The sequence below is a fragment of the Colletotrichum karsti genome, assembly GCF_011947395.1.
Source record: "Colletotrichum karsti strain CkLH20 chromosome Unknown Scaffold15, whole genome shotgun sequence".
In the NCBI taxonomy this organism is placed as follows: domain Eukaryota; kingdom Fungi; phylum Ascomycota; class Sordariomycetes; order Glomerellales; family Glomerellaceae; genus Colletotrichum; species Colletotrichum karsti.
The window spans coordinates 333,172-355,443 of record NW_024065915.1 but is presented as its reverse complement, the minus strand read 5'-3'; the positions used below and the strand labels follow the sequence as shown (position 1 = coordinate 355,443).

Sequence of the window (22,272 nt, the reverse complement as noted above, 5' to 3'; positions counted from 1 at the left end):
CCAGCCAAACACATCGCCGTCGACGGGTCCCGTAGGGATCATCGACATTGCGCGGTGGAACATGGCCGGCAGGATTGGCGCTACTGCATGGCAAAAATATTCGAGCAACATGATAAGCATTGTCGAGTGACCAATTCCAGATTTCATCAGGCTGGAGGTGCTGCGCCGTGGGACATGCTTACAGCGTGCCGTCATGGATCTGATCGGCGTCTTCACTGCCGTTCTTCTCGTGGTGCATTATGGTGAGCGGCCGCCGTATTTTGAGAGAACTTGCCGCAGAATGGTCTTTACGATTTGTCTTCAATTGGTCTCTCAATTTGCTGCTTAAAGAGCAAAGTTCAGCGACCTCCCTAATGCGACTCATGTCCATTTCCATGGCAATTTCCATTCTCGAATCTCACAGCGCTAATAGATTGATAAGTAGTACATTATCGTCTAAACCACAGCTTCAAAGATCACTCCTGTTGCTGGCCGGCGGGCGGTGCTGGGAGCCCGCAGATGCTGGCCCGGTTTTTGGCTTGATCGGCATCCCTTGATCAAAAGGATCCGGACCCTGGCCTTTACAGCCCCCAAAGCCATGCATATCCCTGAGACTGGTTGACTGGATTCAGTACGACGAATGGCGAGATCAAAAAATGGGCGAATGCAGCAAAATTGCCTGTTCTAGGACGCCACTGACGTTGGCTACTTCACTCACACGATAATTTCGGCCGGGCCAGAGCAGGCGATGAAGGGTCGGTTGTATCATTCAACTAACACGACAATGCCAGCTTCTTCCCGCAAATTGAAGCAAAGTCAACACATCATGCAAGACCACCCATCGCAGGACATCGCCTTTGCTTTTCTTGACAGTTATTGGATGAGAAGCGCAGGCTTGACGCCCACGTTTTGAAGACATTTACTTAGGTACTTGAAATGGCATGTCTTGAAAACCCCTTTTAACTATGTCTTGAGTGTGTTATCAAAACAGCGATTAGTAACTGTACTTAGCAAAACTTCTTCCACAAAGTGTTTCTCACTGTCACATCACAAAGTCATCACAAGGAAGTAGGTAAGCGTAACTCATATTCATTTCTCATCAATCGTAACCGTAACCTATCTCAATAAACTAAGGAGCGTCTGCACAGCGTGGTGCCTGCCATAGACCTTTACAAGCGAATGAACTTTCTTAGACGTCAACCTCGACGTTCTCAGCCCTAGGAGGCTTGCCCTTGCGGCGTCTCTCTTCCTCCCGACGACGTTGCTCCTCACGGCGCTTGGCCTCCTCGCGGGCACGCTGCGCACGACGCTGTTGCTCCTCTCTCGCTCTGGCTTGCTCACGACGTCGCTGGTCCTCTTTCCGCTTGGCTTCCTCACGACGTCGCTGCTCCTCGCGGCGACGCTGCTCATCAGACTTGGATGCCCGGTTCGCGGCCTCGATCTCACGCTGGCGCTGCTTCTCCTGCTCGCGAAGGATTTCGTCCGTCTTCTTCTTGTCCTTCTGAGCCTCGCGGATTGCTGCCTCTTCGCGTTGACGCGCCCGCTCCTCTTCCTTCAGACGCTGGTCGGTCTTCGCCTTGTCCAGTTGTCCACTCCGGATCAAAGCGTCTTCACGAGCCCTTGCCTCTTGTTCTTTCCGGATGATCTCGTCAGTTCTCTCCCGCTCCTTGTCGTAGTCCTTGCCATCGTAGGCCCGGTTGTTGTACTCAGGCTTGATAGCGTTGGCATCCTTGCTGTACGTCTCAGAGGTGTCGATAGCCCGAGGGCCCTTCTTGCTCTGCTTCTCCTTCTTCTTGATCTCGGCCAGCTCCTTGTTCTCCCGCTCCTTCGCCGCAGCGAGCCGGGCCTTATCCCTGGCATTCTGATCCTTAACGTTGTTCAATGACTTAATCTCCTTCTCCTTCTGTGCCTTAGCTGCGGCCTTCTCTTTCGCATTCTTGGCGTTCTTCTGGTCCAGGCGGGCGTCCTTGATCTCCTCGCGCTCCCTATCTTCCTTCTTGCGAGCATCCGTGTGCTGCTTGGCCTGGGCCTTGCGGATTTCATCCAGTTCCGCCTTCTCCTTGGCCTTCTGCTTGGACGTTGAAGAACCCTTGTTGGCTCTGGTAGAGAGTGACTGTCCATCTTCCTCACCCAGGTACTCGTCCCGGCGGTCGAGACGGTTGTCCTCGGTGTCACCGAGGTAGTTGTCGTGCAGGTCGCGAGCGGCTACCTCGTAGTACTCCCACTCGCCAGACTCGTCTTGCTTGTTGTTCTCTTCCTGACGAATGTCAAGTTCAGCAAACTGCTCTTCCATCTCTGACCGAGATTGGAGGGCGCTGATAGCAGTGCCAACCGAATCATCTTGACTGTCCAGACGCGCTACAAGAGGCGCCCCAAGACTCAGAGAGATGAGCGAAGCGATGAGGACAGACTTGATGGAGGACATTGTGGAGATGTTCTCACAACACGGAGATGACGATAAAGTAGTACGAAGAAAGTATGAACCCGTAGAGGATGAGTCGCCTGTGACAAGCACATTATCGAGTAAAGGCCGGGAGATATGTCGTTGGCTTTAATACTTCGTCCTCTTCGCACATCGTCTCCATCTCCAATTCAGAAGATACCGTTTATGCCAAGCTTGGCAAAGTCGACCCGTACTAGTGAATAAGTCTAAAAGCCCCCGTTAAGGTTAAGTTGGTGGCCTGAGACGACCTGGACCTCAGCTCTGCCTCCGGCACATCGTCGTTTCCTGACCTGATCTCCATGTTGTTTTCTCCGCCGACCGAAAACGAGGCGGACGGCGCCGGCGTGTGTAGAGCTAGTTAGGCGCGTCGGCGGCTTCCACGGACACCAGCCTTGCCGTTGGGTCGGAATCGGCGGGGTGGTGACGGGTAAGCTTTGTCGTCAAGTGTCCCGGATTACATCGGACGGGAAAGCTTGGAGCTCTCCCGCAAGGGCCCCAGGGTAGCAACCGAAACCGATGCGGCCGTTCGTGTCGATCCCTTCTGACAGCGACTATTGTTTCCCTGTAGATCTCCCGCGACGGCCTGCTGCGGGATGCTCCATGATTCAGACACCGTGCCAGGGGACGCAGCAGTTGAGTCGATACGCGGGGTAGGCGAGAGTTGGCAACTTTAGACTCGATCAAGAGCCCGAACTAACTCGAAAGAGTAACCACCCGCGTGCCTGATGTTCGCAGGACGCGTATATCTCCTGCTGCGGGGTATATGTGCCGGAACCAATAGGCGAAAGAGACGGCCGGAGGTAGTCGTAACGATGGTCCGGAGTCTAAGTTGCCAAGCTGCTCTGGACCGCTGTCCAACCTTGCCTCCTCACCAATCACCAGTTGCCCGCTGTCTCCTTCAAGGTTATCAAAGGGAATCGAAAGTGCGAGCTATATCGCGGAGGCTGTGTCGTGTATCGCGGAACAGCAAGCTTGTCGCACGTGGAGACGCGCTAGCCAAGACATTGTCTCCTGATTTGTGAGCCTCCTCCTTTCCCGAAGATGAGGCTCTCCCAACTATACCGCTACCCGATCCGTGGGACGCATAACTTTTCGGTAACCTTCGAAGCATGGGCCTTTACCCCCACGACTCTCTTGAGGTGGCTCTCGAGCGAACCGCGTAATTGCCGGGTCGTCCGGACTTTCTACGCCCACTATCCCGGAGCCGATCATCACAACCGGCAGGCGGAAACGGCGAATCTTGATTTGCTTGCCGAAAGCACAGAGCATTCCGCACGACGGCGGAAGCCCCTACTAAGTTGTACGATGCTTTCCACCCCTACTACGTAGACTGTGAGAACTCTCTGGGAATCGATTTGAATTTTTCTGCAGGAACCACAACTCAAAGCAGGTCGAGACCTTCCGCTCCTCCTCCTCGCTATGTTCCGAAAGGTTTCAAATGCACTGCGAACGGCTATCTAGAACACCAGCCCAGCAGTCTAACTGCTTTACTGCCGGGCCTTTTGTTTCATTGATGTATGGCTAGCGAGATGTTTCTCGCGCTGAGAAGGGTCCATGTCACACAATAGCCACGTATTGAGCGAAGGTATTCTACAAGAGGATAACACAGCGACGAAACGGGTCTTCAGTTCATGTAAATTCGTGCCATAGTGACCTGAGATAGCTAGAGTCACAAATTTTACCTTGAAGGTTGCATATGCGTCTTGCACGTTTGACATCCTTCGGTGGAATTCATGAGAGTCTCTTGTCAGCGGGCCGTCTTTAAGCTTGATTCCCTCCGATCTCCACTGACTTCCATTGTCATCACGTTGGAGCTTAGGGGATAATGGCTTTGGAACAAGTTATAATCTCGGTTTTCCATAGATTACTTAGATACGTTGCAGCAGGAAGATACGAGCATGACGGCAGACCTTCAGTAATAAGGCTTAGGCTGTTTGCAAAGTCTACAACGTAGTGCGTAGTCCACCTCTGAGTACTCACCTAGTCTGGCAGAGGACCTCTAAAACTTCAGAATCGATGGAGCTAGCAGTAAAGTTGCATTAGTGCCGGGTAGACATGCAGAAGACACGATGGGGTTGGAAGTAGATGCCTGCTGAAGCATCGTGGAAACGTTCGATGTCGAGTCGGCCTAACTTAAGAGTAAAGTACTAGGTAGAGCAAATCATAGCTGGGCACCCCAGATGACCATACATGCGCACATTGGTCATGATACAGCACTACCTTGCATGACGCCGTCATTCTGCACTCTGTGGTTCCAGTTCCTGAAGGGGACAAAAATATTCAGTGGCGATCGGTTGAGGACTACATCTAATCACGTCTTTTCTCAATTACTCAACATCCCGTAGGCCTCTATGTGTGAATGTAGATTGAGTTCCTATGCAGGATAAGTCGTTGATGCCGTATTCGTGACTGCACGGAATCGGCCCGTAAGAGATTGGACACGCATTATACCCATGTTGTACTACAACAGAGGAAACTGGGATGACATGAAAATGTGGCAATAAAGATTTCATTCGCTTTCAGGCAATCTCAATCATATTTTCGTATTGCGTCGGCGCAGCTTCATCGGTCAACATTCACCCCATTCAGGCTGTCAAGTAAGAAACGTACGACCCATGTTTTCCAGATGTGACTATTCTGACTTTCAAACCTTGGCTACAACATTGAATATTTCCTGTTCTGGGCAGTCAAGCGAGTATTTTGCTTGCCACAAATGAGTTGACCGCAAATTCCCGATTTCCCGTGTCGTGACCGGGACCCGTGGGCCGACCTAACGGACCGAAGACCCACTTAATCACCGGGAAGAAGTCCACCTACAAACGCCCCTCCGGCCGAGGTCTATACCTTGAACCCTAAGTCGTCGATTTGTATTTACGTCGTCTCCGTTGTACCCAGGTTCCCTGTTTTACGCGACGAGTATGTGATGGTATAGCTGTGGATCGAAACCAACCTCGTGATGGTCTCAGTGCAAGTCAATCTTGCAGCCCGCTGATCAGAGTCTTGCGTATCTTCGAATAATGAACAGCACGCCTGACGCAACGGGAAGACCCCCTCATCGTCCCATGTACCTGTAGTTCGGAGAACTCTGCCTCCTGTTGATCTTGGAATTTGATGGCTCGCGCTCATGGGAAACTCATTGAATCTGCATCGAATCCCTAGCCGTCTCACAGCCTAAGCAAGCCGGCTGGTACATTATGTCAGGCGCCCGGTGCAAGTATCAATGCTGCGTTCAAGCGTGACTGTTAATTGGTAGAAGAACATTTCTGCAGTTCCTGTCAGTGAGCCTGTCAGTGTGCTCAGACGCAGCATAATGCCGATGTTATGGATGAATGGTTAGGCGGGAATAGCATCCAAGTTCCGGGAGCACCTGGACTCGAACTATATCCCACCGGGCCGACTGTACAGATATACCCTACCTGCACTTCGAATCCCGTTTCTACTGGCGTCAGTTGGTTCCCGGTGGGAGAGTATGGACTAGGAGTAGGGGGTTAGATGCGGCAGCCTCCAGCTCCAGTATCGCAAAGAACAAACTTCTTCCAAATTCGGAATTCCTAGCACAAGACCTCTCGAACTCGACTCTTAACATGTGAGTTCCGATCATTTCGCGCCAGTCTACGTTCCTTGCGGGTTTAGTAAACCAGATTGGAAGAAGAAGGCATTTTTCCACGAACGGCGAGGCATGCGCCAAAACCAGCAGACTTTGCTTGCTAGAATAAGCCAAGGTTACTCCTCTTGTCTGATGTGTGAAAGTTAATAGGAATGCTTTGCAGGATACGGTGCTTCGAGCCTCCACAACACAACAGCGTCGAGGGTTGGTGACAGCGAACCATCGCATCGCGCGGTCGGAGCTGATGTATGTGTCCTGATATTGACCGGAGCCGATTGGGTTCGAGCCACACGAACGGTGTCGGTCTCACAACAATCGCGGCAGCGGCGACTATCAGCGTTTATGCGGTGGTTGACCATGCAGAAGTCCTCATCACTGTCTAAACTTTCTATTGGTCATCCTCGAATTTGGCTGGAGGATTTCAGGGACCTGTAAACTTTCATGAGTTACGATGAAGCACATCCGGGAGATAGCTGGGGAGCTGAATCTAATCTCGAGGCGCGTTACTGATCTTCCCGCAGTGGAACCCCATTCGTCCCAAGTCTTGCAATGAGGCTCAAGCTTCTGAAGCATTTTGTGTCGGATCCCGTCTTTCCGCCAAAGTATATCCAATATTTGAGTGATGAGAACCCTAAAAGACCCTTGCAGTGACGACGTTCTAACGGCGTTTGTGCTTCTGAGCTGGGATAACCCAGTTGTATTGCCACCAGAACCGGTAACGACTGGTTCTCAGGACGGTATAGGCAGGGGAACGACAAAAGCTGGAAACAAACTGGCTCGGGAATCTGATGTTTCCGGCGATGACTAAGAATATCCGGCAAGGGAGTATCAACTGCAGCTTCAAACGCCGAAATTTCAACTGCATATGATCATTGATGAAAAGTGGTGCCGTTCTCATCAGTCGTGGCGATGTTTCCCCGGTATGCAGTGGTGCTTTTGGCACTGATTCTCCTTCGACTATGTCCTGTCTACGCAGAGGATAAGGTCAAGATCATGGCCCTCGGAGACTCGATAACCGGCAGCCCGGTGAGTATTTCTTCCTCGAGTCTGGAATTCACCGGGACTTTCTGATGCCATTTAGGGCTGCTGGAGGGCGCTCCTGTGGAAAAGGCTACAAGACAATAATATCAAGAACACCGATTTTGTGGGAACCTTGAAGGCACAAGGGTGCGGATTCGACTACGATGGAGAAAATGATGGCCACGGCGGGGTACTCGCATTAGACGTCGCGCGTCAAAACATGCTTGAAGTGTGGCTGAAGGAAACGAAGCCCGACATCGTCATGATGCACCTTGGGACTAACGACGTGTGGAGTGACAAGAAAACGGGAGACATCATTCAAGCCTTTGATAAGCTCGTGGATCAGATGAGGTCGAGTAAGGAGGCAATAAAAATATTGGTGAGTGAAACTGAACCCTGAGCCCAGCCGGGACGCTATTTCAACATGGGCCTTGAACTGACCTCACCAGGTTGCCCAAATACTTCCGATGAGTGTCGATAGCTGTAAGGAGTGTGGTCAAAGAGTCGAAGCCCTGAACCACGCTGTTGCCGAGTGGGCACCACGAAAGTCCAACGAAAAGAGTCAACTTGTTGTGGTCGACTGCCATAAAGACTTCGACGCCAAAACGATGACGAGGGATGGAGTTCATCCGAATGATAGGGGAAATGAGAAGTTGGCAGCGGCGTGGTACGAGCCACTCGCCAAAGCGATTAGAAATTGAAGTCACCTTGACTCAAGGTTGAAAATAAGGTACCTGATGGTCCATCACAAGTGATTGTAACAAACTTGAATATGAATATCAACGGAACGATGGATGTTTAAATCCCCTGTCAATCTACCTTAAATCGAATATCGACGAAAGTATGTGCAGTCGAGGGCGGATGGGTGTTTCCAACTCTGCTCACTCATCGGCTTGTTCATCTTCGATATCCTCGGGCTTCTGTCCATAGACCACGTGACTGTGATATCATTAGTGTCCGTACGATCAAGGGAATGAAAAGCTTACTGATCAAACATGGCATGGAACGTGTTGCTCTTGACTTCCGAACGAACTTTGGTCAACATCACAAGCACTTCCTCTTTGGTCTTGCCAAGAACATCGCAGAAGAGCTTGAGGGAAAACGCTTCTAGTCCATCCAAAGTTTGGATGAGGTTAAGCATTCCAACCTCTCGATGATGAGGATCCCTCGCCCATGGACCCACGGGGCACTTGAACCTCTGGTGGGTGATGCGCTGGAAACCTGCGTCTTTCACCCAATCTTGGAGCTTCAGGCCAGGACAACCTGTTCTACCCATAGCTTCACAAGCATCTACAAACTGCTTGTTCCACTTTCGCGTCGCGTGCTCCTCAGTGTAGGTGCCGTCGTCGGAGTAGTATTCGGAGTTTAAATCCTGGAACTCGGCCCAGCCACCGGGGTCCAGATGCCTAGACGACAAGCCGTTTCAGCAACGATTTTGCAAGCATAAGATGAGCCTATCACTTACTTGTATACATTCTTGACCAGCTTTGGCCAATCAGCAATGGCGACGAGCATGTGACGGACAAAAATGTAGTCAAACTTCTTGGTGCCGACCCACGAACTCTCGACGTCGTCAATCTCAAACTTGACGTTTGGGGGAACCCTTGACTTGTGTCAGTGCTAGCATTCGGAAGGAGTTGAAATAGCAGAAGTACCATGAAGGCTGAATGGCGCTTAAGTCATTCCCAATGATCTGCACTTGAATCAGTTTCGGCCGCATGATTTTACATTACGTTCCAATCCAGAACGTACCTCTGCGTTCGGGAAAACATCTGCCATCTCGACCGCCCCTGTTGGAGCATGGTTACCACGACATTTCTTTGGATGAGTCGAATGAAGAAGAATCCCTTACAGATTCCGGTACCGGTACCGACATCCAAAATTCTGGTCACCTTCTGTTTCTCAAGAGGTGCAAGGAAGAGCCTATTGCCAATTGCTCGTACCACCATTGCATGGGTTACATCCAGCCGTTCCATTTCCAGCTGGTTCAAAATCAGGCTCTATCGGAACTTCCGTTGCTTTCAAGACATTACCTCATCATTGGGAAGTACGTATGCTGGGCTGCAAGTTAGGAGGCGGTCTCGTAGAAATCGGGTCAGGGTACGTGTAAGACTCACCTCCGCGCCGAAAAGCATGATATCTTCGCCCATAATCCATGGGATAATCAACAGTACTGGAGGCCAACGATTGAGTGTACGTCGAACTAGGAAGTAAGTAAGCAACTGAGAATTTGTCCGTGGCCGACTACATGTATCTGTCATGTGGTGTAGCATACATTTGTTCGTCAATTGAAGAGCGGTCATCAGCCTGGGCAAATGGTTAATGCGACGAGTGCCAGAAAAAGGCGGTCGTGGATCAACTAACAACTTCGTCCTCAGGTTCAAGCAGTGACGGCTCGATCGTGACTGGGTCATCCGCGCTAGGCTGGGTGGCTGCGTGCTCCGGCCCATTTGAGGCATGCTGATTGTTTCCAGCAAGTACTGAGGCTGAACTCGTAGCCGCACGAACCGAGGGCTCGCTAGCGATTCCCATATTGAACCTTGGTTGTCGTGAACGACAATCTACAATGTGCAGACCAAACAAAGTGGGAGCAAGGTAGCCGGGAAAGTGACAGTTTGCGCCCAGCAAGTGCAATCTCGCGCGGGGAAAGAGCTGCTTTAAAGAGAAGACAATCCTTAGAAAAGTAGCCAGGGTATGTCCGCAGTTGGAAGTTGCTCCTGTTCGAACGAGCATGGATTATCAGACCCGCTGCTGGATTGAACCAACGTCTTGCACCGGGGATCATTGCCGGCGACCCAACAAGGCTGGGGGCCTTTCTCAAAGCCAATTAAATCATTCCGTCTAGTTTTCTCCTGCAACTTCTACTCCAATGTGGATAGCAAACTGCATGGAGGCGTGTCTTCCCCTCTTCGCCAAGATGGTCAGAGGATGCACTATTGATGTAGCCGTGAAGAAACGGCCGGGTACTGTGTCCGCCTCCGCCGTTTGTGCCGCTGAAGATAACATCAAAGTTGGTTGGAATGCCCACCCCGACATCACTTCTCTGAAAGATAAACAGAGTCGATTATCTAATGACTGTTGTCAGTTCATGTTCGTTCGAAGTTCCCATGAGTCTTCCTGATACATGTATGTTGAGGAATATATGTTCGATGTCTTCCAATTCCTGTTGACTTCAATAAGCCTGAATTTCTACTCGCCTATCTCTAAAAGTGCCCATAATGGACTTGATTTCATTTTGAGAAGACAAGTTGCAACTTATACCATATTCTGGGGTATAATCATCCCGACATACTCAAAGATTTGATGACGAACGTTGCGTATTGGTGGTTTATCATGACACGAAGCCTCAACGTTTAGAGGGAAACATAGTCCAAGCGATTTCCATCGATGTTCAAGTTACACCCCTTTTAACATTCAGAAGTCTCAAAATTACCCGTGGTGAAACTGCCAGCACCCGTGGTGTTCAGACGCACAAATGTTCTATCACGAACGGAGTTCGGGGTGTCGAAGGTGTACTGCGTGAACTTTGGCTGATTTCTCCTGAGAAGGTTCTGGGCGCCAACAGTCGCACTCCGACCTTTATCCGATATGGTATAATACCGGTAGGTGACAATACCGGGCTGGGCCTCCTCGAACGTCGCTGTGAAGTGATAAACCTGATTCCTGAACTGCCAGTGCTCCGTGACCCACTCGAAAGTGACGTTGCGACTACCAGAGACCGAGCCCAGTACCTGGTAGGCAACAATATGGTTAGAGGATGTGAGATTCAGATCATCGTAGTAGGCGAGCATGGAAACGGAGGGTAGGTAAGTATCGGGAAGCTGGTAATTCGTGTGGGCATAATTGGCCCCGTACAGTGAGAGGCGCCCGTTGACACTGACGTAGACATTGGTGTCGAATGTGCCGAATACGCCGATGCTAAAGGGTAACACGACGAATGTGAATTCTTCGTCGCCAGTTTCGAACAGCGGTATGGGATTGGGCAGTATCGCCGTTGGTTTGCATGTACTTCCAGGGCCAGAAATGGTGCTAGTTGGAAACGTAGATTCGATGGATGAGGATCCACCAGATGAGGTTGCGGAGGAAGACGGTGTCTGTGAGGGCGAGCTTCGTATAGACACAGCTTCTGTTGGGGGAGGTGCCGTGGATGTGGAAAGCACCTCAGACCGCTCCGCCGAGGAAGAAGTAGCCAAACTGGAAATCCTAGCTGACGATGAGCTGGAAGATGTCACTGCCGGTGAAAAACTAGTCGGAGCTGAAGAGCTCTCGGGGCTCCCGGTGATAGTAGAAGCCGGTGCGGCTGTGAGAGTAACAGTGGTAGCCGTAACTCCAGAAAAGCACTGGCAAGCAAGCCAGTAAGATGTTACATCGGCACAAGCACTGGCGTACCCGGGTACGCTGCCGGTGATCTGAGGAGCTGATCCGGCTTGGCGTGGGCCATGCACATTTCGCTCAGCAAAGGAGTTTGCGGTGATAGTGACGGATCTACGGAGAGTGTCAGAGCCTGGATTCCCACCTGGACGAGGAGATCAGGTGAATGGATTCGACTTACCCGGGCGTGACTGTGACGGTTGCCGACACAAAAGCCTGGCACTGAGACTTCCGAGAAACGAGCGGCGGACTCTGCCTGGCTGCTCCAGCGACAGCTCGGCCGCAATTATCATTGCAGGCGGCAGCTGAGCCAAGCCATGGCAGTCCGATGGCAACGCCAAATATGAGAGAGCTTCTCATGTCGGGGAAAAGCAAGTAAGCGAGTTCCGAGAGTGGTTGAATCGCAAAGTCGATCCAGTTCAATGGACTTCAGAAGAATGAAGTACCCAATGAAAGAGATATCCCAGGCTTTGACCCCAGGTTTACCCCGTGTTTTATAATGAAATCCGGGGAAAGTTACTCACTCTGCAATGGCTGTATGTTTACACGCTCTGTCTGGTAGTTTCGAGACACGCGTCTAGATCTCAACTGGCCCTGAACTGTCTCTCACGATGCAAACCCCTGAGACTCACGATCTCAGAACATGAGTGGATTGTGGCGAATGAGGCGTTCGCTGTGATAACCTATTTGCATGTCATGTGAACTTGTCGTTGGGCTGCATACTCATTTAGGGCTGAAGTTTTGAAAGCCGTAGCTCGATAACTTGCAAGAATTTAGAGCACGTGGCTCTGGAAACATTGATTCAACCATATCGGACCACGTTTGTTATTCTTGTTCATGTCAGAAGTTACATCTTAACCGTCCAGAGAGCAGCGACGTACTTGGCCGCAAGGGGTGGTCGGGGTCTTGATGTATTCCATGGCCAAGCCGGTTAGATCGGTGGGTGTTCCTGACTCTCGGCAGTGTCACTGCCAATAGCTTGTCAAGGGAGGCCCAAAATGTGTCGATTGGTTAAAGTTTCACTTCTCCCTGGAGGGGCTAAGCACGATGCCTTTTGATTGAAGGCGATTTGGCTTCTCATGTCGCAGACTCGAAAGCTGCGAGACATACGTCCTTCTGTGAAGCTCCTCGTACTATACTCGGGCCTGGGCCAGATTTCCCTCCCTTCGTATGAAAGCTCAATATTGGTGTTTCACTTAGATTTTGGGCTTGAAGTCGTCACACGGTTCAGACCGTTGGCCTCAAGGGTTATTTGGAGACATCAGACACTTGGGAGTGGACGTGACGTAGCAGTGAAGGTATTTGTCGAGGAAACCTTGCTTGAAAAGATGAGCAAAGCAACGCTCATAAGTATTCTTGTTTCGTAATGAGAATACAAAATAGAATGGCTATGCTGAGAGGAGACTGAGAAACGACCATGAAAGCTATCGGCACCTAGCTGGCCCCAAAATCACAACGCCATAATGCCATGTCTAGTCCATCTTCACGGCCCGCAGACGCACATAGCAGTCCTTAGGCTTGTACGTCAGGCCCTCCTTTGCGCCATACCCAGATAACTTCTCCGGGCAAGGCAACAGCTCGAAATTCCACACAATCAGCGTCACGATGATGCGCAACTCAAGATACGCAAGCCTCCTTCCAAAACAACCGCGCGTACCCAGACCGAAAGCGAGCTGGGGGCCAGCTTGCTGATCAAATTCGTATGAGTCCTTCTCCGCGTCGCCGGCCAACCAGCGTTCCGGCTTGAACTGGCCGATATCCTCATCTTCCCAGACACGGGCTTTCGCCGCAATACTGGATTTGCTTCGCTTGGAGTCATCGACGGGAATCGCGGGCTTCATCATGCTGGGTCCTCGGCCGAGGCACATCACAACCGTTCCCTTAGGAATGTGGTGGCCAAGAAGTTCGGTATCGCAGAGGGCCTCGCGGTCGAGGAGAGGTGCAGCGCCGCCGCAACGAAGGATCTCCTCCATAGCGGCGTCCAGGTAGTGAATCTTGGTGTTTGTGATTTCCTTAATAGTCGGGGCACGACCTTCGGCTGCGGCATCGGCGAATCCTGCTCGAAGCGCCTCACGAAGCTTGGTCTGGGCACTGGGGTTGTCTGCCAGGAGCTTCACTCCCCAGGACATCGTCGTACTTGTCGTATCGTGACCCGCGACGACAACACCAAAGACCTACATCGATGTTAGCGCCGCGACGAAAGCTAGATAATTATGACTCACCTCGTCGATCATGGTAGAACTGAAATAGTCCGGCTGCCTGTTCTCGTTTTCCGCGAGCTTCTTCTCCCTGAGAACCACCAGCTCGACTGCCGACAGGACCTTCGTTTCCTCACCACCGTGCTCCTTGAGTCGTTGCAGCGCCTTGGCAATCTCTTCGAGTACGTACGCCTTCTTGATCTGAATAGCCTTGCTGATCTCAGGTCTCCTCTCGACGAACCACCATTTGATCCTCGGAATCGGCGACCCAATAAGATGTTCAATAGAGCCAGCAACATCCAGCGTGGCGGTGAGCTTCTCGTCACATTCGCCTTGAGGGAAGTCCATGATCTTGTCCTTTGCTGCCGCCGAGACTCCTCGTAGGCGCTCGATGTCCTCGGCCGTGAGGCTCCGAACAGCATCTATTGTTGGGCGGATAGCGCTGTTAGGGAAGTCACCGCCAAAGGTGAAAGCTATCACCGCATCCAAGGAGCCGTAGTAAATATCCGTCTCGGCTGCGAATGGTCGACCATCAGCCAGACGCGTCTTATCTGCCCACAGGTCGATGAGCCTTTGTACACCGGCATAAACTGTAGGGCCGGCGACTTCGTTCAGAAAAGCGGGTGACATCAGGTCCTGAAGAAGTCTCCGGTGTCGCTTCCACTCTCCGTTCGTCTTCATGTGGATGTGGTGATTCGGTCCGACGCCCTCGAGAAGGTCGGCTGTCATGTGGGATCGATCGAAGTCCTTGCGGCGCATCATGATGTCCTGTGCCTCGCTGAAGTCGCAGAGAATCAAGACTGGCTTGCTGAGGGGTCGAATGAAAACTTGAAAGAGAGGCGAGCCGAAGTTGGCGGCTTGCTCCTGCAGCCAGAGGTTGAACTCGCCGGTGCGCTTCACTCCTTCCAGGAGTGATGGGATATCTCCCAAGATGTTCTTCGTAGCGCTCACATTGTAGGGGATGTCGGAAATTGGTTTCGGCAGTGCCCATCTGTAAAAGCCATAGAACAGAAACATAGCTGCGATAGATAGAAGAACGTATGGTTTGGTGAGGAGGTTCGCATCGGTAGATCCTGCCTGGCTCAGTGAGCCGGCAGGCAAAAGGGCGCCTATCATGGTTGTGGCGAGGGTGAGGTCAAGTTTGCCGATGTTGTGACGTCAAGACCAAGTTTCACATCCACGTTGTCACTGACGGCGGCACGGCTCTTTAAATCATCGAAAGCTTGCGGGTGTGACGGTGACAGTTGAGTGTATAGCGATGAGACGGAGAATCGGGCTGGACCATTCATCCGTTTTTCTTCACGATCCTAAGGCCCCGGTGGGAGCGTGGGTCTCCTTTTGAGGTTCCATAACCGTCCGCGTCTGACGGGCCGGTGAAAACCCACTGGATATGAGGAAAAGAGACACATCAGTGGGATGGAGCCGGGACGAACGTCTTACCCGACACGGCAATCGACTCGTGGGGGGAGATTGATGCTGGTAGGGATCACCCCAGTACGGGAGCCTCAAACCTATCGTGGCCCCGCCTGCTTCTGTTCTGCCCAATTAATATTGAAGTTTGTACGGATAGATGCTTAGCTGCGAAAGATAAGTCGACGGAAAGGACCAGGTAGGCGCTGTTCTTTGTGCTATTTCGGCCTATCAGACTACACAATTGGTGTTTGGTTTCGGGATAGGAATGTGTGCGGAGGAGCGGCTGTAAGACCGGACCAGCCCCTTGTCTACGATGGCGTCGCTTGGGAGTACGAGCCGTGCATAGACCAATCAGCAGAGAGGAAAAGAGCGAACTAGTCATTGTTCTCGAAGACCATGAATGTGGTGGGTTTCTCCCGGGCTTCGGAGGCACAGGTGGCTGCGAGGTATTTGCGGTTTCGTCCAAAGACACAGGTACCATGCTGATATCATCCTCTGATTAGTCCACTTTCGGGTGAACTCGTTGCTCTTTAAACCAGTCGAAACCTACAGACAAATAAGCGGTCAGTCTGGAACTTGAATCTGATTACAACGCGACCGTTCTGACGACACAGTCTTTGCCAGCAACGAATGCTTAGGCGAACCTCATGCGGCCACGAATTCAAGTACCCGCTCTGCAGCTACGAGTTACCAAGTCCAGTAAAAGAAGAAAAGAATCGCACCCAATTCAATCTCAGCCTGAGCGAGATAGATGGATGCTAGGTAGGGCGCCTTTGGAAACCCATGTCCCTTGGCATAAGCACATAACAAGATAAATGAAGCCCAAAAAGAATGTCTTGCGGTGGGATTTAACCACTGAATCTCCCCGAGGTGGGCTCGAACCACCAACCTCCAGATTAACAGTCTGACGCGCTAGCCAATTGTGCCATCGGGGATGAGCTCGTTGTGAGCTGAACAAGTTGTTGTTGGGGTCCGGAGACGGGAGAAGCCTTTATGAATCTCCTCGGATTTCTTCGTATTGCTGTGCGGCGAGATTCAACCCTAGAAAGCGGGCCCGAATGCCGGCAGTCGAGAGAAATGGCAGGGTTTTCTGACCAAACAGAGCGAGCAATTCGTCATCGCGTTCCTGACGTGTGGACACCGCAGGGAACTAGCATTGGCCGTGTGTCCAAGCGAGGAATCAGCCCCTCAGGTAATTTCAGCGCCCTGAACATGCGGGTTTGCTGCTGTTTGGCCTTTTTCGCGCTCAACTCAGCTGTATGATGAGTTTTGTGTTTGGCAAAAGCTCATGAGATTCGCTTCTGGCGATGGGAAGATGAGCTTTTCTCACGCATTTGAGTCAAACATCTCATACAAAGCGGATGTTGGAATGCGTTTTGTAAGAATCGTGTGCGTTTTATTTGAGTAACGTAAATGAAATGAGCGCCCCCCACACGACGAAGAAACGACGCCCAAAATGAGTTGCTTGAATGAGTCCTCTCATTGCTCAAAACTTCTCACCACCGAGTCCCTTCAAGTCATCCTCAGGTAGCGGGACTTCAGGAATGACAGTCTTTGCAAAGGCCGAAGACTTGACCTTCGACTCAAACAGAAAGTCGAGATCCGCATGGGTCCTGCCCTTCGTCTCCGGAATCTCAAACCATGAAACGATCAGGACCAAGACGCTCGTTCCCGCAAAGAAGAAGCCTATCTTCCCTCCCCAGTTTGCTTCATCGGGGTTGTACATGTATGGCGTGAAAAAACTGAAGATCCAGGCCCCAATGGACTGGGCCGCGAGACCAATACCTGCAGACTTGGATCGGAGACGGACACACGAGATCTCGGAAACGATGACCGGCACCGCACTGGCAACTCCGAAGCTGTTGAAGAAGCCGAACAGGAGAAGAGCGACCCCGACAAACCTGGTACCTGTGTTAACAATCTGCACGTACCAAGCAGCCGGTGGGATTGTGTTGGGGCATGCTTACCATTGAGCCGCCGAGGTAGAAAAGCAAGCCGCGATACCCATGGCCGCCCAAGACAGTATGTCCAAGACGATGCTGAAAAGAATCATTGTCCTCCTGCCGAATCTTGGGACGGTATACCACGAGATCATGTTTGCGACCATGTTGGAGGCGACGCCGATGAGATTTACCATGAGGGAGTACTTGGCAGGCATGCCAGCCATGGTGAGGAAGTACGCTCCGTTCTGCAAAAGTGCCATACCTACGAACTGCTGGAGGATATTCAGGAAGATGATGATCCTCGTCCGGCGAAGGTTGGTGCCCTGGAAGCATTCGCGGTATGTCGGCTGACTTCTTCCTTGAGCAGTCTCGTCATCCTCATGCGCCAAGGTGGCTTGTATCCTCTGAAGCATGTTCTGGCCTCCGGCGGTTCCCAGCTTGGTCAGAGACTTTTCGGCCTTCTCAATATTGTCTCGTGATATGAGCCAGACGGGACTTTCTGGAAGCAAAAAGGCCGCAATGATTGCCACGCCTCCGAAAGCCCACTGCGTAGCGAATGGTATCTGGTATGATGTCGATGATAGGTTGCTGACTTGGTCGAAAACGATCGAGATGGCGAGGAGATGCCCGAAAGACTGGAAGATACGGAAGTTAAGCACAATTCGTATCGCTTCACAGGGTGATACTTACCACATTGAAGGCGTAGAACCCGAGCAAGACTCCGCGAAGGTTCTTGGGTGCGATTTCAGAGATGTACGTCTGACATGCAGACATGAGAACACCACAGCCCATTCCGATAATGATCTTGGCGAATAAGAACAACACTCGTCGTTCGGTGACTCCTGATGGCATGCCGGAAGTGTATGCTGCTGCGGTTCCGACTAGCCCTAGAACACCGCCAAGGAAGAAGGCCGCACGGCGACCGAAGCGGTCTTGGAACCAGCCAGCTGTGACCGACCCTCCAGCCGCACCTGCTTGAACCAAACCGTTCCATAGGCCAAGCCATAGAGCAGGAAGGATGGATGCCATCCCGAAGCCATCTCCGAAGTCTTCACTATTCAAGTCAAACATGTCTCATTAGTGAGACTGACTACGGAAGTCTGTCGAGCCAGTATGTCTTACCGAAACTTTGGAAGGGCTGAAATGGCACCGACAACCACGAGGTCGTATCCGAACATGAGCGGACCAATATTGGCGATGATGGCGTACCAAACCAACTTTCGATTGGCTAAGATAGCCCCCCAAGGCCGCTCAACCGGAGCAGTCGCTTCATTCTGGTTTGCGGCCTCGACCATCTGAACTGTTGGCTTTGGCTCGACTTGGTGTGCCATGATTAACGCTGTCAACCTCAAGTTGTCAACGAAGGGAAAACAAAGACAAGCTGGAACCCGGTAATGAGGTCCCCATCACATACAGAGATAGTGATGCTTCAAATCCTCTTTATACTTGACAGCCGCAGAGCTATCGACTAGATTCTGCATGCACCCCGGACACAGAAGCAGCTTCCCCAGATTGAGTTGTCTCTTCCAAGGATCTCCCCCACTCCCCGCACGAACTCCTTACCCCAGATGGAGCTGTCCCCGTGAATCATTCTCTAACTAAATTTGGCCATCGCAATCTGCTGGACTTCTCCGTCTATATTGCTTGTGACTGGGTGCCCAGATTCGAATTTTGCGGCCTTGGTTGCGACGTTTGTGGGTGTAGTGCCGGCAACATGGTGGGGGAGGATCCGAGGTGGCGGCCGAGAGCGGGAATTCCGGCAGTGAGACACGGTAACGGCAGATCGGCCATCAACCGGCCGATGGTTGTGCGGAGTAGCCGAGCGCCGGGGAGCTTTGTCTTTCTCCTTAGCAAAACTTCAAGTCCATAAAGTTTCGAATGAGGCATTCCGAATATAACTGGCTTTCATAACTCTCAGCATCCACGTTACTTTGTTCAATCACATTCCACAACAAATAGTAGACGACCTCTTCAAACATGCTTAAGCCACAGTCCAACTCAACCCGAGAGCTTGTCTCTTTAGATGGCATCTGGAACTTTGCAATTGCAGACTCAATAGACATTGAGACCGATGCGCCCTGGGCCAAGCCAATTCCGTCAACCCTTCAGGTCCCGGTGCCCGCCAGCTACAACGACATCTTTGTCGATGAGAAGATTCGCAGCCACGTCGGGTGGGTCTACTACCAGCGGCAGGTCACGGTCCCTCGGGGCTGGTCCGAACAGCGATACTTCCTGCGTTTCGACGCTGCGACACACCGTGGACGCGTTTATGTCAACGACCAGCTGGTTGCCGATCACTCTGGCGGATACACTCCGTTCGAAGCGGACATCACAGCAAGCGTCAAGCCCGGCCAGAAGTTTCGTCTTACTGTGGCCGTGAGCAACGAACTCACTTGGGATACTATCCCTCCTGGTCGGATCGAAACTCTTCAGAGTGGCAAGCGGAAGCAGCATTACCAGCATGACTTTTTCAACTATGCCGGCCTGGCGCGATCGGTTTCGTTGTATGCGGTGCCCTCGATTTCAGTCAGTGACATCACTGTTGTTACCGACGTTGGCGATGGCAACACAGGTATCGTCAACTTCGAGGTTGAAACAACGCAGTCGGTTGAGGACAATAAGCTGAAGGTCTCCATCATAGACGAAGAGGGTGATGTTGTTGCCTCTGTGAACGGTAGCAAAGGCCAAATCAAGATCACCTCGGCCAATCTCTGGAAGCCCGGCGCAGCTTACCTCTACCAACTCCGAGCCGATATACTCCAAGGATCTGAATCTACATGTAGCGACATACTCGATACTTACGAGCTAAACTTCGGCATCCGCACAATCAAGGTTGAAGGCAACCGCTTCCTCATCAACAACGAGCCGTTCTACTTCACCGGATTCGGCAAGCACGAAGACAGTCCCATCCGCGGCAAAGGCTTCGACGCTGCATACATGATCCATGACTTCAACCTCATGTCCTGGATAGGCGCCAACTCCTTCAGGACCTCCCATTACCCATACGCAGAAGAGGTTCTCGACTATGCCGACCGTCACGGAATCGTGGTCATCAACGAGACGGCCGCGGTCGGACTGAACCTGGCCATCGTCGCGGGCATGTTCGGACTCAAGCCGCCCCCGACTTTCTGCCCCGAAGCCTGCGGTGACAACACCCAAGCTGCGCACTTGCAGGGAGTCAGGGAGCTCGTCGCGCGCGACAAGAATCATCCATCTGTGGTGATGTGGACAGTCACGAACGAGCCGGCATCCAACGAGCCTGGTGTCAGGGAATATCTGGAGCCGGTAGTGTCATTGACTCGAAAACTTGACCCGACGCGACCGGTTTGCTTCGCGAACATGGGCTTCGCGACCTTTGAGACCGATCTGGTGACTGATTTGTTTGATGTGATTTGCTTGAATCGGTATCAAGGGTGGTATACTCAGACGGGAGACTTGGAGTCTGCCGAAAAGGCACTCGAGGATGACTTGATGGGCTGGCATAACAAGTACGGTAAGCCTATCATCATGACGGAGTATGGTGCTGAGGCCCTAGCTGGTCTGCACTCTGTGGCAGATTTACCATGGAGCGAAGAATACCAGGCCAAGTTCCTGGAGATGTTCCATCGCGTTTTTGACAGAGTTGATAGCGTGGTCGGGGAGCACGTGTGGAATTTCGCTGATTTCCAGACAACTTCCGGCATACATCGGGTGGACGGAAACAAAAAGGGGATCTTTACCCGGGATAGGAGACCCAAAAGCTCCGCTCGCGTGCTCAAAGATAGATGGGCTAAGCTGCAGGGGAAGAAGCCATGAAACCAAACAGCCTTTTGGGCAGAATGTTTCTAGTATTGGGACCCGACCTCACAATGAACATGTTTAAGGTTTTTAATCTCTTTTCGTTATTAGAACGTACTAACTAGTACCAATACACTCCAATAACATTAAAATGGCCAGCACTTGATCGAATCATCCGAGTCCGGCACTCAGCGCCTAGTCGTCTCGTGATTATCTCATGTCCGACTCATCTCCCATCCTCCCCTTCAATGAGGTGGTCGGTTTTCACGCCGGACCAGGCCATGTCCTCCAGTGATTAAGCCAATTATGCGGTGGAGGCGTTGAAGTCCAGGGCGGTGGAGGCGTTGCCAGCCTCATCCTTGTCCTGCTTGATGTTGTTGTCGAGCTTCTTCTGCTCGGCGGCCATCTTGTCGGCGACGTCCTCGCCCTGGGCCTGCTGAGCCTGCAGCTTCAGCATGGTGGCGGTGAGCTTGAGGACCTTGTTCTTGATCTTGCCGCGCTGTTGGGAACGTTGTTAGCTCGATGAATCGCAGAGAACTGTTTCTGGGTGGAAGTCATACCTGAAGGGCGTCGGCCTCCTCGCCGGTGGCGGCCTCAATGGCGGGGTTGAAAGCCTCCTTCTCGGCGTCGTTGGCGATCGAGTTGACGCTGTTGAGGAAGTCGAGGTCGGCCTTGCTGACGGAGCTCAGGTCGGTGGGAAGACCGGAGAGCTTGTCAAGAGCCTCCTGCTCGGCGTTGCCGGCAGTGCCGCCGGAGATGGAGAGGTCGTTGAAGGTCTGGGTGGAGAAGACGTTGGACTGGCGGGCGGCGAGGGGAGCGGCAGCAGCGAAGGCGGCGAAGCCAGCGGTGAGGACGGCGGAGAACTTCATTTTGAAAGGTTGAGGGGGTTTGGTTGGAAGACTTTTGAAGAAGTTGTCGAAGTTGAGAAGAGACGAAAAGAGGGACACGGACCCGGAAGAATGGAATGAACGATCAAGTGCGTTAGGAAGAGATTGAAGACAGCACAGCTGTTTTGAAGAGAAGAAGAAAACAAACAAGGTTGTAATGATTGTAGAGCGTGATGAGGAAAGGGAAGAAGAAGCGATACCAAGAGGAAGATCCAGCTGATCTTTATAGATTCTTTCTTCAGACGATCGGGCTGTCCGTTCACGTTAGGTGATGGCTGCTAAGTGCATGGTTACATTGGATCATTGGATGTTTGCCTCCCATCATTCCCACTTTTGCCGTGGCCCCCTCGTTCTCGTGATGGATTCCGATCATGTCTTGCCCCCATCGAAGCGAGATGCCCAGCCTGTCGCGGTCGCAAAGTCGTAGCGGCCGCCGAAAGCGCACCACTCAGACAATAGCCTCAACATGGGATGACAGGGTTCGGGAGGGCGGTTGAGACGTCAACGTCGCGAACATCTCGTCCCAAAGGCAGCGCGCAAGCCTCGAAGGAGGCCGCGAAGTTCGTCACGCATGGGTGAGATGAAGCTGCCAAGACGTTGCGGCTGCTTCTTGCTATACCTGATCGGGCAGCTA

General features: G+C 52.0%; 6 protein-coding genes across 6 annotated transcripts; 1 reads left to right on the top strand and 5 right to left on the bottom strand.

Annotated features, from left to right (window-relative positions):
* Window positions 1-1,168: 1,168 nt before the first annotated feature.
* On the bottom strand, window positions 1,169-2,404 carry CkaCkLH20_05345 (uncharacterized protein; the record flags this gene model as incomplete). The annotated part of the gene is made up of 1 exon (XM_038888064.1): window positions 1,169-2,404. The coding sequence occupies one exon, from the start codon at window positions 2,402-2,404 to the stop codon at window positions 1,169-1,171; it is 1,236 nt and encodes a 411-aa protein (XP_038746540.1).
* A 5,526-nt stretch (window positions 2,405-7,930) lies between these two features.
* CkaCkLH20_05344 (methyltransferase domain-containing protein) lies at window positions 7,931-11,017 on the bottom strand (the record flags this gene model as incomplete). Its single annotated transcript, XM_038888063.1, has 6 exons — window positions 7,931-7,988; window positions 8,036-8,455; window positions 8,515-8,652; window positions 8,705-8,742; window positions 8,802-8,839; window positions 10,483-11,017. 6 exons carry the CDS (start codon window positions 11,015-11,017, stop codon window positions 7,931-7,933), a joined length of 1,227 nt encoding a protein of 408 aa, XP_038746539.1.
* Window positions 11,018-12,892: 1,875 nt separating this feature from the next.
* On the bottom strand, window positions 12,893-14,734 carry CkaCkLH20_05343 (uncharacterized protein; the record flags this gene model as incomplete). The annotated part of the gene is made up of 2 exons (XM_038888062.1): window positions 12,893-13,594; window positions 13,643-14,734. The coding sequence occupies 2 exons, from the start codon at window positions 14,732-14,734 to the stop codon at window positions 12,893-12,895; spliced, it is 1,794 nt and encodes a 597-aa protein (XP_038746538.1).
* Window positions 14,735-16,517: 1,783 nt separating this feature from the next.
* Window positions 16,518-18,269, bottom strand: CkaCkLH20_05342 (uncharacterized protein; the record flags this gene model as incomplete). The annotated part of the gene is made up of 4 exons (XM_038888061.1): window positions 16,518-16,932; window positions 16,999-17,609; window positions 17,665-18,028; window positions 18,097-18,269. 4 exons carry the CDS (start codon window positions 18,267-18,269, stop codon window positions 16,518-16,520), a joined length of 1,563 nt encoding a protein of 520 aa, XP_038746537.1.
* Window positions 18,270-18,951: 682 nt separating this feature from the next.
* Window positions 18,952-20,769, top strand: CkaCkLH20_05341 (uncharacterized protein; the record flags this gene model as incomplete). Its single annotated transcript, XM_038888060.1, has 1 exon — window positions 18,952-20,769. The coding sequence occupies one exon, from the start codon at window positions 18,952-18,954 to the stop codon at window positions 20,767-20,769; it is 1,818 nt and encodes a 605-aa protein (XP_038746536.1).
* A 286-nt stretch (window positions 20,770-21,055) lies between these two features.
* On the bottom strand, window positions 21,056-21,620 carry CkaCkLH20_05340 (uncharacterized protein; the record flags this gene model as incomplete). The annotated part of the gene is made up of 2 exons (XM_038888059.1): window positions 21,056-21,250; window positions 21,312-21,620. The coding sequence occupies 2 exons, from the start codon at window positions 21,618-21,620 to the stop codon at window positions 21,056-21,058; spliced, it is 504 nt and encodes a 167-aa protein (XP_038746535.1).
* Between the last annotated feature and the right edge of the window lie 652 nt (window positions 21,621-22,272).